Source organism: Panthera tigris, chromosome D2 (genome assembly GCF_018350195.1).
Source record: "Panthera tigris isolate Pti1 chromosome D2, P.tigris_Pti1_mat1.1, whole genome shotgun sequence".
Classification (NCBI taxonomy): domain Eukaryota; kingdom Metazoa; phylum Chordata; class Mammalia; order Carnivora; family Felidae; genus Panthera; species Panthera tigris.
In genome coordinates this window covers 57,729,315-57,743,835 of record NC_056670.1, presented here as the reverse complement: position 1 = coordinate 57,743,835, position 14,521 = coordinate 57,729,315, and the positions used below count along the sequence as shown (strand labels likewise).

General features: G+C 40.9%; 1 protein-coding gene across 2 annotated transcripts; it reads left to right on the top strand.

Moving 5' to 3' along the window:
* Window positions 1–70: 70 nt before the first annotated feature.
* On the top strand, window positions 71–12,240 carry LOC102972456 (cytochrome c oxidase assembly protein COX15 homolog). Of its 2 annotated transcripts, XM_007080161.2 has the most exons (9): window positions 71–338; window positions 1,580–1,770; window positions 3,474–3,596; window positions 3,884–4,070; window positions 5,866–6,033; window positions 7,540–7,621; window positions 8,953–9,107; window positions 10,837–10,950; window positions 11,920–12,240. In XM_007080161.2, the coding sequence occupies exons 1-9, from the start codon at window positions 249–251 to the stop codon at window positions 12,049–12,051; spliced, it is 1,242 nt and encodes a 413-aa protein (XP_007080223.1). In that variant the 5' UTR covers window positions 71–248; the 3' UTR covers window positions 12,052–12,240. The 2 variants fall into 2 exon arrangements, with proteins under 2 accessions (XP_007080223.1, XP_042817176.1); XM_042961242.1 differs by lacking the exon at window positions 1,580–1,770 and having other exon boundaries at window positions 254–338.
* Window positions 12,241–14,521: the final 2,281 nt, after the last annotated feature.

Here is a 14,521-nt window from a genome sequence, read left to right as displayed (position 1 = left end):
TCCGGCGCGCGCGCCCAACGAAGCGCGGCCTGATGGCTGCGCGCACCCCGGCGCGTCTCCGACACCCAGACCCAGCGGCCCCCGCGAAAGACGAGTGTCTGGCGCAGTCGCAGTCACTGCTCGCCCCTGTCTTCTGAGAAGGAGGGGCTCGCGCTGCATGACCCGGAAATGTTTCTCCATTCGGCGGCGGTGAAAGGAGACCACAGAGTGCGGGGTTGTGGAGGTGGCTTCCTTACACTGTCTTCAGTATGCAGCGATTACTCTTTCCGCGCCTGAAGGCCTTGATGGGGAGCCCGTGCCTCTGGCTCCTGGGTCCTAGGGCGGCGCCTAGAACGCAGGTACCGCACCGCAGCCGACTCAATCGCGGAATCGGACATGGGGCGAAAGAGTCAGGAGAAAAATAATAGATAATTCGACATCACATTGACGTAGTTCCGTAGAATTCACAACGCATTTCTTTGTGCCCAAAGTCCCTGAGTTAAAGATCTGGACTTGCCACTTACTGGCTGTGTGATATCAGCCAAGTTAGGTAACCTTTCTGTCCCTTAGTTTCTTCGGCTGTAAAATGGGAATTGCAATACCTACTTCATAAGTTTCTGGGGAGGATTGAATGATTTCCTATACAGCAAGCGCTTAGCACATAGTAAAAGCCCAGTAATTTTTACCTGTATATTTGAGGTTTGCTAAAAGCCCTCAGGTAGTCAGGTGTGGAACTATAATCCCATTCTACAGAGAAGGAAATTGAGGCTTAATTTAAATTGTCTAAAGTTAGGAAACAGAACACGAACCTTTGAACTCAGGGACAGAATCAGAAGAGGGTGTGTATTTGCTCAACAAATAATTATTGAGTGATTATTATGTGTTAGGAAAGATAAATACCAAAAGTCTCCCACTCTAGAGGAAGGCACAGTTAATTCGCTTGTAATTCATTTGTCAAATCTTTATTAAGATCTTGTTATGTAAGGGAATGTGTTAGAAATGAAATTTGCAGGAGGGAAAGCACCAGACGGACCAGATACTGCTGTCCCACACTCCTAGCTTAGTGGTTGGTAGAGACAAATGAACCTGAAGTACATTGCAATGTGTTAAGGGCTGAGATAGGGGAGGTACAGTGTAGTGTGAGAACGACTTGTTGCAGACCTGGCAGAGTCTAGGAACACTTCCCAGAGGAGGTGACAACTAAACTAAGATCTATAGTCGATGTTACCAATCAGACAACAAGGAGCATCCCAGTCAGAGAAGTCATGTTTAAATTCCCACAGGAGAAAGAAAATCCATACTTAGGTGTGGAGTTAAGTCTGGGGGAAGCATGCTGAGACTAGAAGGTTCATGTGGTATGGGGATGGATTGGAGTGAGGCAAGACTAGAGGCAGGAAAACCAGGTGCGGGGTGGCGGGGGGTGAAGGGGGATGTGGATGCAGTGACTTGGATAGGAGATGATGATTTACTAGGGCAGAAGCGGTGGAGATGTGACTGTACAGGGTACTCCACTCTAGACAGAGTGGGATTGTGTATGAGAGTGGTGGACTGAGGCCTTTCCCTCTGTCTCCAGTTGTAATTTGTCTGTCTTGATCCTTAGTGTGGTTGCAGCTGTGGGATCAGGCACCTCTTAAGGCCAGGGCAATACAGCACCATCTCTGAAGTAGCTTTGCAGTCTGGAAGGGGTACAGTGTCCCTTCCCTCAAAAGCTGCTGAGCGGGTGGTGGGCCGATGGCTCCTGGTCTGCAGTGGAACAGTGGCTGGAGCAGTTATTCTTGGTGGAATGACTAGGTGAGTAATTTGCTCATAGCGAGAGTCAGCTATTTGGGTCATCAGTAGAAACATGGAATGACTAAGGGGGAAGAGTCCTTAGGAATCATCTAGTCTAGCTCCCTCATTTTATATATGCAGAGGGACATGTCGGATGACTTGCCCTGCTATAGAACAATCTAGAGTTTTATTATTAGGAGCCCTTCATAAAGACTTGTTTAGATCTTAGCTGTTCGATATGCATTGTTTTTATGTATTTTCCCTCTACACACAGTTTTCAAATTTGTCTCAAAATTTTTTTGTATAGTTTGTTTGAATTAAATCCACGTAAGTTCCATATATCACAATTGGTTCATATGCCTCTTAGGTCTCTTTAAATCTATAAAGAGATTTTATAGATTTAGATTCTTCTCCCTTCCTCCCCCATTCTTTGTAGTTTTGTTTTTTTTTTGTTTGTTTGTTTGTTTTTTTGCTATTAAAGAAACCCAACTGATTTGTCATACGGAGTTTCCCACAGTCTGGATTTTGCTGATTGCATACTTGTGGTGGTGTTTAACATGTTCCCTTATCCCCTGTATTTCCTGTAAATGGGTTGTTGCTTGATCAGATTCAGGATGGGAGCAGGGGGCAAAATCCTTCATAGGTGATTACAACATTCATAAATATCTGGTGTCCATTAGAGATACCAACAGCCATTGATTATCATTGCCTAGATCCATGATTTCATTACAGTTGCAAAATTCTAATTATTAGCTCAACTCTAAAGAGGAACTTTCATCAACAGTTTGGTTATCCTAAGGTACTGTTTGTACAGTTTGTATAGGAAAGGCAGGATAAATAATTTCCCTTTATTTACCAATTCTGAAAATAATAAATTGGCTCCCAAGCATCCTCCAAAGGTGATCAATAAAGTTTTTAGTTTTTTACATATTATGAGCTCATCAGTTTAAATGTGTTTGATGTTTCAATCCATTGCTTTGATGGTGTGCTCAGATTGTTCCATCTTTAGTCAATGGGAGCCTCTTCAAATTGTCTCCAGGGTTGTTTTTTTTTGTTTGTTTGTTTGTTTTTTGACAGGGTACTAGTAACCTTTAATTCTTTGCTTTCTGGATATGATGTTCCAGGTTCATCTTCTACATTTCTTGCCTCTGACCTAAAATCAGCCTTTTACCTTAGGAATCCTTGCTCCTTTTGGTGAAAATACCTTCTGGTGTTAATACAGTATGTGTTGCTCAGATTTCCTCCGCATTCCCTGTACCCTTATTTCAAAATATCATATGTTGTATAGGCCGTTATGGGAAACTGCAACACATTTGAATTTTATTAGCTTTAAATTCACTCAAGAATCTAAACTGTTTTATATCTAACAAATCTCTTTTCCCTGTGTAAATAATGTCTCATATCCATGTAGGGCACATTTCTTGGGTGTAAGGGTTGATATTACCTGTTAAGGAATGTTAGTGAAAGAAAGAGGTAAAGAGAGTTGAATGAAAGGATTGAGAGAACAAGGAGTCAAGAAATGTGTACCTGATGGCAGCTGTTTCTGGTGAAATTTTAAGCAGTAAGAAGAAAGCAAGGTTTCAAAAAAGGATATAGTGAAATGTTGTGTTTAACTTTAGAGGGGTTAAGTTCAGATCCCCGTTTCTGTTAACTGTTCATGAGAAATCCAGCATTGCATGGGCACCCGTGCATGTGTGCACACACCATTTCTTTCCTATCTTAAGGTTGACAGAGTCTGGCCTCTCAATGGTAGACTGGAATTTAATAAAGGAGATGAAGCCACCTACACACCAAGAGGAATGGGAAGCAGAATTCCAAAAATATCAGCAATTTCCAGAATTTAAAATGTAAGTATTATAGAAAATCAGGTAAACGCCCCACTAGGCCTTCTCAATCTTTTGCGTATTTCAGCATTTCAGAATGGTTAGATTCCATTATTGATATTTGCTCCAGTTATATTTAGTGAGCTTTCTACTCTAAACCTCCAGTTCCAGAGTGATCCTGGGGTCACGGATGAGGAAGAAGGCAGACCTTTCATTTCAAGCTTCAAAACTGAGAATGCTTCTGCATTCTCTCGGTAAATAACAATCAGATGGATGTTTCCTCTTTCTTTTTTGACTTCCCTTCCTCCCAGCTTGAATCATGATATGACACTGGCCGAATTCAAGTTCATCTGGTACATGGAGTACTCACATCGAATGTGGGGTCGCCTTGTGGGCCTCACATACATCCTGCCTGCTGCCTATTTTTGGAGAAAGGGCTGGCTCAGCCGTGGCATGAAAGGACGTGTTCTTGCCCTGTGTGGGTTAGTCTGCTTCCAGGTGAGATTTATTCAAGTTTGGGAAACCAGAGATGCTTCCAGGAGCTTCCTGGTTGGTATTGTTTTTAAGGAAAGAATCTGAGTCTGTATTACAGAGTGGGTAAGAGGATGAATTTTAGTGTTACAAGCGTGGCCCAGCTCTGCCACTTAGTAGGGCAAGTTGTCTATCTTCGGTAGGCTATGCTTTCCTTACCTGTAAATAGGGATAATAATAGTGCCTACTGGTTAACTTGTGTGACTATTAAATGAGATAGATCATGCATATACAATACTTAGTTCCTGGAATTAGTAAGCACTCAGTAAATATATTTTTGTGTCACAAGAGTTTCTTTCCTGTCATGGCTCTCTTCCTGGGTTCTTTTCTCCTCCCCTTTTCTCACTTGTCTGCTCTATGGCTTTTCTGTGCTAGAATGGCTAAAGAAGCAAATTTGAAAGCTCCCACAGTTAAGGGTTTGGTGAGACTGAGACTGAGAGCCAAGAAAAGGAATATGAGAGAAGGTACTTATGAGTATTTGGGTCATGATTCTACACCCTCAGAGAGAGTCTTAGAGCTCAAAGGAACATCAGAATTTGATCAGGAAGAAGCTAATTGGTTAATTTGACTCTGAAGTAGTAAGAATATGAACCAATTAGAAGGAATTAAAGAGGGAGATGGAAGAGACAAAATAGAGGCAATAGAAACAGGTAAAGAGACATTAGTAAATGTCCCTAAGACCTAGGGAAGGGTTGGTAAAACAAAATGAAAGTTTATTTTAGAATGAAAAAAAAAAAAAAACCCACTAAAGATCAACTCCAAGGGCGGTAGAAATTTGAAGATGGCACATGGGGTTATGGGAAGAAGAAAGTGGGGCTGGCAAATCACACTTTACACTCCTTTGTCTTCCAATGTCCTATGCAGATGAAATCAAGATAATTAGACCATCCAGGGTCATCACTAAGGATAAAGACATGCCCCAGAAGATTTCCTGAGGAGAGCTATGTAGAAGAGGTGGGAGAATCCCACCTCTTGACATGCTTCTATTGACTTGGGAGAGTGGGGGTGAAAGGGCTATATCTTAACTGATAGAAATGAAACTGACAGTTGTTTGGTTAATTGAAAAAGTTAAGCAGAGAATCAGAATAATACATACCTTGCATTTTTAAGCTTAAGCCTGTACTTTGATTACTTTTTTTTTTTTTTTTAAATGAAGAGCTAAGACCTGTTCTTTAAAGTCCTCTGATTGGAATTTAACTTCAGATCTCTTGCATCCTCATAAACTATTATTTCATTTCATTTTCCTTAAAGAAGAGTGGGAACTTAGACATTTGCAAAGCAATCTGCTGGCAAAGCCTTACAAATTTTTTACTCCCCTCTACCCAAAACTTTTATAATTGTCTATTCCTACTAACTTGACAATGATTGTTATTAAGCAGTTATCTTTATCAAAGCTTTTCCAAAGCATATGATCTCGTTTGTATAGAAAAAACTCTCTTTTTATTCTTATATTTCACTGGTTTAAATAATATTAAATTATAGCAAGTATTTCTAAGGTTTTGCCCATAGATACACTTTTGTGTACTTTTCTGTATTTGGCTTATACTTGAATAAAATGTTAATCTAAGCAGTGGTTAAGTATTTGTGGTGCTATGTGTGAAAATGTGGATAGGTTACGACTCCTGGGATACTGGAGATATGGGAAGATATGGAAAGGAGAGGTCAGGGAGTACTGATAATTGATAACTCGCTTTCTCAGATAGTAAAGTTGAATAGACAGATCCAGCTGTGTGTTATTTGCCCCTTCTGTTTTTGGTTCTAGGGTCTGTTGGGATGGTATATGGTGAAAAGTGGATTAGAAGAAAAACCAGACTCCCATGACATCCCTCGGGTCAGTCAGTACCGCCTTGCTGCCCACCTGGGATCAGCCCTTGTTCTTTATTGTGCCAGCTTGTGGACTTCACTCTCACTGCTGCTCCCTCAGCACAAGGTAAAAGTCAGTCTATGCTGTTAGTACATCTACACAGATGCTGACAGGGTCACAGGAACAGAAATTCTGCTTCTTATGGGAAGTTATAAATCAAAATGCACACATTCCCTTAGTAACATCTACCGATTTACCAGAAATTAGATATAATCAAAGATGACAGAAGCATTGAACTTTGAGATTATAGAAAGCTTTGGAACTGCAAAGGAAAATGTGTCATTACTCTTTTGAGCTGGAACAACTCATTCAAAGGAAAATTAGTACAGGAGCCGAATATTCTGTTTGCACTGCCTGTTGGGAACAGTGAAAACATGAATTTTAGAAAAGGTAGGAAGGGGTTGCAACAAGAGCCTTACTTGTGACTCCCAGAGGGTTGGAGGAAGGCCAGAATGGAAGCTGTTTCTGAACCTTTGATGGTGTACAGGAGCCATGGGGGCTGTTTATTCTTTAGTTGGGGACCTATCATTCATCAAATCTGACAATATAGTGATCTTGTCTGAAATATTTTCTTTGTATGCTGATCAAAAGAAAATACTAGTTTTTCTAAAAATGACTATTATTTTTGGTATTAAAGTCATGGTTGGCCTGGATAACCTGTCCATGTAATGAAGTTTGAGATGACAAAGGACTTTTAGGTAGAATTATCCAGTAGGTACTTGGAAAAAGTAGCCTCAATCCCAACAAGGAGAGGAGTTGTGGACTTGGCAGTCATCCCCACAGGGAAGCCAGATGGGGTCAAAACATTGGTGCAGTAGACAATCCATGTGCTTAGATTATAGAACATTTCCATCATCACAGAAAGTTCCATTGGACAGTACTGATAGATTGTCCTACGTTATCTTTCTAATGATATCTCACTCTTCATGTACTAGATTATAGACCATTTAAGGACAGTAGTCTGACTTAACTCCTTAACTCCTTTGTATCTTTATGGTAACCTGTTTATAAAGTTCTTAATAAATATTTGTTGCTTCACTGATTAGTATCAGAAGTTGGCTACAGTAAAAATAAAATCAAATTTTTATATTAACAAAACACTAAATGGAAGAGTCTCTACTTTAGGCATTTTGATTCTGACTATATTTGCAAAGCACTAAATATCATACATAAACAACATGAAAATCTAGTCCTCTGTCTTAAGCCACATCATTTCAAACATGGTGAAGCATTTTTCCCTTGCAATGGGAAATGCAATGCAAATCATTATTGAACAGATATGTAATGAGTATTTACACACTGAGCACTGGGCTAGGATTACTTCACCAAGCAAGACAGATGTCAGTTCCTGCCTTCACAAAACTTACAGGATAGCAAGGAAGACATAGTAAATGTATAAACATCATAAAATATGATGCATATTTGAACAGAATATCTGCTGGGAATGCTCAACCTATTTAGGGAGTCAGAGAAAATGAGGCTTCAGACTGTCACTTGACTTTGGCCTTGGAGATCTTTGCTGCCTCCCGTGGTTCTTGCAGTACAGTTTATCTGAATGCTTTTCTTCTTTAGTTGCCTGAAACTCGTCAGCTTCTGTGGTTGAGGCGATGTGCTCATGGAACAGCAGGCCTAGTGTTCCTTACAGCTCTCTCAGGTAGGACTCTTCTCATCCAACGGGCTCTAGACAAACTCCAGGGGGGAGTTTGTCCTTTCCTCTTGCACCTTCCTATTTCCCTTTCACACCTGCCTCTCTCATACCCACCATCTTCACCCTCTGTTTTCTGTTCCTTCCTCCCTTCCAAAAACCCTGCTTTCCGGTCAGTTGAACAAAAATATTGAGCATTTATCTGGATCCAGACTGCCTAGGTTTGAATCCTGGCTTTACCACCTATGAACTCTGTGACCTTGGGCAAGCTGTATAACCTCTCTGGGCCTTAGTGACCTCATTTGTAAAATGAAGATGATGGTGTACTATAAGTAATAGATGTGAAGTGCTTAGAACAGTACCTGTCATGTAGCAACTATTTAAACTTAAATAATTAAAATTAAATAAAATCTAAAATTTAGTTCCTTAGTCACACTAGCCACATTTCAAGTGCTCAATAGCCACATGTGTCTAGCAACTATTTTGGATGGCAGATAGAGACTATTTCCATCATCACAGAAAGTTCTGTTGAGTAGCACTGCTGTAAATAAAACCATCAAACCAGTTCTTTGTGCCCCCTCTCCTTTTTAGTGGAAGAACATGAATTCTGACTTCATAAATGCTATTTATAAAAAAACAAAGTCTCTTTGATCATAAATAATGGATCAGTCATCTATTAATTCATGGATATTTTACATGTTTATCCAGGATTTAGTTTGTAAATTTTTTTTCACTTCTGTGTTCACTCAACCAACATTTTTTTGAGCACTTGGGGAAGACAGGCAATAAACAGTGAAAATATATGGCAGATGGTGTTCAGTGCTATGAAGAAAAAAATAAAGCAGGATAAGGGGATAGAGGTGAGGTTGGGGAAGTGCTGTCTTATATAGGATCATTGAGGGGATCTCTTTGATAAGGTGATATTGAGTGGAGACCTGACGAAATGAAGGAGTATATTACGCAGGTATCTGGGGGAAAAGCATTTCCCGAATAGATCTGGTTCGTAGTAGGATAAGGAGGGCATCAAAATCACTAACAGGATGTTTCTATCGAATATGCCTTGTTCCAGAGCTTCTAGTTCTCTCCTTTAAGGGAGGCATGCCAGAATCTTGGGGTGGGAGCAGGTGAGGATGCAGTTTTGTGGGTTTTTTTTTTTTTTTTTAATTCCCGTGGTGATTAGGATGTATATTCTCTGTTTAGAAACCCTTCTGTAGATCTTTTTGTTCTCTGATTATTCCTTTTTGTCTGTCTCTGGGATAATAAACTTTTTCTATGCCAAAACTAGTATTTGATCTCCTCTGTATCTCATTTTAATAAATACTATTTGCCTTGGAATATAGGGGCCTTTGTGGCAGGGCTGGATGCTGGGCTTGTTTACAATTCCTTCCCAAAGATGGGAGAATCTTGGATCCCAGAGGATCTCTTTACCTTCTCCCCCATCCTGAGGAATGTTTTTGAGAATCCCACCATGGTGCAGTTTGATCACCGGATTCTGGTAAGTCTGGCTGCTAGTTACTGGCTACTGAGCACAGGGAGCCTCTCACAGCCTTTGGGGTGTCTGAGGCACTGATGGCAGCACTAAGAGAGGGTAGAACAGACTGGGCACTAGATTTCCTTTTCTTTTTGGGAGAAATTTAGCACCAGGTCTCTGATGTGATGTTTTTGTCCTAATTACCCACACCCTTTCCAGCCAAATTCTGGCTTTTGGGATACTGCCATCTTCTTAAAGTTGGAATATGCCTTTTGCCATCTGGCAAAGGATAACTTCCCTCAATCCTGCACACACATAGGAGAGTCATTTTAGTGGAAATGAGGCCAAGTAGAGAAGAGAGGGCAAAGATAGGCTGCTGAACATATAACTATCAGAGCTGAACCAAAACTCCAGGGAGCTAAAATGTTTGTCATCTTATTTAAGCTGATATTTATTAAGGGCCTGCTATGAGTCATGTTAAGATTGGCTTGGTAGCTGGGCGTGATACGTTGGAGCCAGGAAAGACTGGCAGCAAGGAGGCCAGCAAGAAGCAGAGGTGCCATTGCAGTATTGCAGGTGAGAGTGGTGGGGCTCTAGGCTGTGTGGGGGAGCAGAACTTGAAGAGAACAGTGGATCACAAACAGGCTCTAAGGAGAAGATTGGCTGTAGTAATGATGGTAAAGAAGATCCCAAAGTTGATTCTGTGGCATGCTTAAAACACACCCAGAAATAGGACTACTGGAATGAGTGTTGGGCTGGAGATGAAGGATGTCATCAGACTGAGGTGTGCTGGGTATGAGGTGATTGGAGCACACCCAAAGACAGAGGTCCAGAGGACTCAGACCCCCAAGGGCAACACTGGCACTTGGGCCAGTTACCTTGTGTGGGCTCAGGCCTCTTTGCCAACATTTTGTAATAAGTAGAGTCTAGTTGAAATTGTCATCCTGGACAGCTCTGAAAAGGAAAAGTGAAATAGATGTAAAAAATGATAGACGAACATTCTCCTTGACATCATGGAGTGGGAAAGGAGACCCTATTGCCAATCCTTTACTGAAGTGCGGCGGGAAGGAAAATGATACTTTCACTTGTTTTTAGCACTAGCTGCCAGCACCACTATCTTCTCTACTCACAGCCCAGGAGAATAACCCTCATGTGCTGGGGTCAGACCCACTTTAAAAATACAGGATTAGTGGGGCACCTGGTTGGCCCAGTCGGTTGAGCATCCGACTGCGGCTCAGGTCATGATCTCATGGTTGATGGGTTTGAGCCCTGCATCAGGCTCTGTGCTGACAACTTGGAGCTGGGAGCCTGCTTTGGGTTCTGTGTCTCCCTTTCTCTCTGATCCTCCCCTGCTGATGCTCTCTCTCTCAAAAATAAACATTAAAAAAAAAAAAAAGAAAAAAAACCCAGGATTCGAGAGGAGATAAAATTAGGCATAAGAATGCAAAGAATGACTTAAAAAGTGAGGGCTACCCCTGAGGGGCGCACCCGTGTTAGAATTTGGAAAGGATCACTGAGAAGAGAGAGTAAGAGTGTCTAGAGTGATAGGTGCCTTGGGGAACATGAACATTTAAGTGGCAAGCAGAACATGGAGGAGACTGAGGAGTAATCACAGGTGGAGCCACAGGTCGTTCTCTGCCTGGTATAAGAAAGTGACTCACTGGTTCTAGAGAAGATACATGTAAGATGAGCAGAAATCAGGAGGGTGGGACATTTCTTCCTGGCACTTGGTGAGATCCCTTCCTTTCTGCAGGGAATCACTTCAGTTACAGCCGTGACAGTGCTCTACTTCCTTTCCCGGAGAATTCCCCTTCCTCGAAGGACCAAAATGGCAGCAGTGACTCTGCTAGCTTTGGCATATACACAGGTATAAACCACTTCTTCTTGGTCTGAGGGATCTCCAAAACTAAGTTAAAAAAGGAAGGTGACAGGCTAGGAGAAAATGATTTCAATATTTGTAATAGACTAAAAGATTAATAACCGGGAAATAAAATGAGGATATGAGTATACATAGTTCTCATAAGAGGAACAATGAATGACCAATAAATATGAAAAGCTGTTTAGCCTCATTCATGATCCGAGAGAAGCATCATGGATCTGAGAGGAGCAAATTAAAACAATGCATGCCACTTTGTGCCTGTTAGATTGGAGAAAAAAAATTTTTTTAAGATTATCAGGTATTGGCATGGGCATAGGAAAATGGATACCTTCATATATTCTTGGTGAGAGCATGAGTTGGTATAGTTTTTTCCAGAGGGCAGTTTGGCATTATCTTTTAAAATGTTAAATGTATAATCTTTTGGTCCAGAAAAGTGACTTCTTAGTTCCTGCCCTAGAAATATTCCAGTGCACAAAGAGCTGTGTACAAAGAAACTCATGGTAAAGTTGCTGCGATAGTAAAAAGCTGGAAACAACCTAAATATACAAGTATGGCACACCCATACTGTGGAATACTGTGTAGCAGTTTAAAATAGTAAGATCTCAAGACTCATGTTGTTAAGTGGAAAAAAGCAAGTAGCAGAACAATCCAATTTTTAAAAGTACAGGATTATGTTTTTTCTGTAAACATCTATGAAAAAGTGTAAGTGTGTAGAAACTGATAAACTACCTTGGTGGGGGGGAACTGGGCTAGGGTGAAGGATAATTAAAGAGAATATTAGGTTTATTTTGTTTGAATTTCCTTTGTTGTGAGTATATTTACTTGTGAAAATTCTTAAATATATATTTTTAGTGTTCTGATGGGAGAATGTGGAAATTTATGTATCTGGTTGTCTATGCCCAGTCATTTGAAGTTGTGGCTCCTGCTTTTCTTACTGCATTCTTTCCTCTGTAACAGGTGGGCTTGGGCATTAGCACTCTGCTAATGTACGTTCCAACTCCTTTGGCTGCCACTCACCAGTCAGGCTCCCTGGCTCTGCTTAGTGTTGCCCTTTGGCTCATGAATGAACTCCGAAGAGTCCCAAAATAATTCCGAGGATCAGCTTCCTATGACTGAAAGTGCATTTGAGAGCTCATCAGAGAGCACAAGAACTTGGGAGTTTTCTAAAAGGATGTCCTTGGCATACCAAGTGGTTTCCAAACTGGTCAAGTTATTTAAAATTCTTTGCCTGTTTTGGGGTGTCTGGGTGACTTAGTAAAGCTCCTGACTTCAGCTTGAGTCATGATCTCACGGTTTGTGGGTTCAAGCTCTGCACTGGGGTCTCTGCTGTCAGCGCAGAGCCCACTTTGGATCCTCTGTCTCCCTCTCTCTGCCCCTCCTCTGCTCACATGCATGTGTGCTCTCTCTCAAAAATAAACATTAAAAAAGTAAAATTCTTTGCCTGTTTTTAACAAAGTCACTGGATCAAGAGTGTCATTAAGTATATTTAACTAAATATTCCTTTTTAAAATCTTTATAAATTTAGGGGCACCTGAGTGGCTGAGTTGGTTAAGCGTCCAACTTTGGCTAAGGTCATGATCTCTAGATTCGTGGGATCAACCCCTGTATCGGGCTCTGTGCTGACATCTTAGAGCCTGGAGCCTGCTTCAGATTCTATCTCCCTCTCTCTCTGCCTCTCCTGTGCTCGCACCCGGTCTCTTTCTCAAAAATAAACATTAAAAAAAAACTTTGTAAATTTAGTTTTTTTGTTGAAAACCAAATTTAACGTAGAGAAATGTCTGCCTTTGTTCCTTTTTAGTAGGCTGTCTAGGTTTCTTAATGTTAGCAAGCTCTTGATTCGACATGCATGAGCTCTTGTCTCCTTGACCCCGAGTCCTGAATTATGCCTAAGGAGAAATCCTTATGATCTCCACTTCCATCAGGTGAAGATTCAAAGGGAAGGACTTGGCATACCTTAAGTAGCCAGACAGCCTTCAGCGAGAAATAAGTGTCTTCTAGTATCCTGATTTTCAAAATGGGGAAAGGGTAGATTTTGACAAGTTTAATGTCTATATGTAACAAAATGGCTTAGAAGTACTTAGAAAAGGAAATAATCACTAGTAACCCACTTGGATTCGTCAAGCACTAACCTAGTTCTTTTGATGGCTATTAACATTGCTAGGTCACATGGAATAGATAGTATGAATCAGTTCCTGAGAGAGGTTCATAACAGCCTCATGGATAAGAAAAGTATGGCCTTGATGGTGTACGTAGTACTTGGACATCTATTAAGATATGTGAACAAATTTTTGATTAACAAATTATAATTCTGGTCTATCTTGACATGTCATAGGGCTCTTATTCAGTTTTATTTTTTAAATCGGTGATTTGGATGAAGGCATCAGAAAGATCAGACCTGAGGATGGAACAACCCAACATTGCTAATATAATAGATGAACGTCACAACTCAAAACAATTCCAGAGTGGCACCATCAAGATACAATTAAATATCATAAATGTAACATCCTCATTTAAATTAAATAGGTTGTGTAAGTTTGGGATAGAGAAACCTGGCGTCCTATCATTTCATATAAAGAAGACAGGGATTTCAGTTGGCCATCGGCTCAACTTGCACCAAAAGTGTAATGACCCTGATAAAAACTAGTGGTGTTTCAGATTTCATCAATGGAAGTGTCACAGCTGCACTCAGAATACTTCAGTTGCAAGTGCTGTGTTTTGCTATCGGTACCCCATTTAAGGAGGGCACTGATTACTAAGTATGTCTCCAGAGGAAGGGACCAGGATGGTGAGTCGTCCAGAACTCACACCACACAGGGAATACTTGAAGGAAGTAGGGGCATTGAACTGTAGAACATTCAGACAGCAGAGCTGGGAACAATGGCTAGAAGGTGCAGAAAGCTAGTTTTTAGTTTTGTAGAAGACAAGAGTCGGATCAAAACAAAAGCCCACTAGGGTGCAGCTGGTGAGGAAAAGTGGAAAGTGGAAAAGTGGAAAAGCAGGTGTCCCAACTATTCGACTAAACCACTGCTGAGCTCTGGCCTGTTGCTGCTCTATAGGTCTAGAGTTGTCAGATCTGATTATTTAAAGAAACAAAACATTTAGATTTTTATGTGAAAGCTCTCAAGGGTTGGCAACTAATTTCAGGTTTTTTTTAGTACATGACACAGGCTGAACACATCTGGGAGCCATAAATGGACTAAGGTTTGCCCATTTACAGTCTCAAGGAGATGATCTCCATTCCTTTTCAACTCCAGTATTCTGTGAGTTTCACTGTGACTTAACAGCTACCATCCTCAAGTGGTTCTTAGCAAAACAAAAGTAATAGTTTGTCTTTGATTAAAAAAAAAAATTCTGGATGACCCCGGGGCTTATGCTATTGCTAGAGGTAGTTTCTAATTTTTTTCAAATTAGAATTTTTGAAAATCCTGAAGCCCAAGCTCCCCCTAAGACCAATTAAATCATTATCTCTGGAAGCAGTAATAGACATAATTTTAAGTTTCCTAGGTCATTCCAACATGCAGACAAGTTTAGACACCGTGGCCTAGCCCCTAATAAACCA

Excerpts from the sequence above, each read along its gene's own strand:
- LOC102972456 (XM_007080161.2), top strand. The coding sequence starts at position 249 with ATGCAGCGATTACTCTTTCCGCGCCTGAAGGCCTTGATGGGGAGCCCG. Across the intron at positions 6,034-7,539 it reads TGCTGCTCCCTCAGCACAAG|TTGCCTGAAACTCGTCAGCT; the intron begins GTAAAAGTCAGT and ends TTTCTTCTTTAG. Across the intron at positions 9,108-10,836 it reads AGTTTGATCACCGGATTCTG|GGAATCACTTCAGTTACAGC; the intron begins GTAAGTCTGGCT and ends TCCTTTCTGCAG.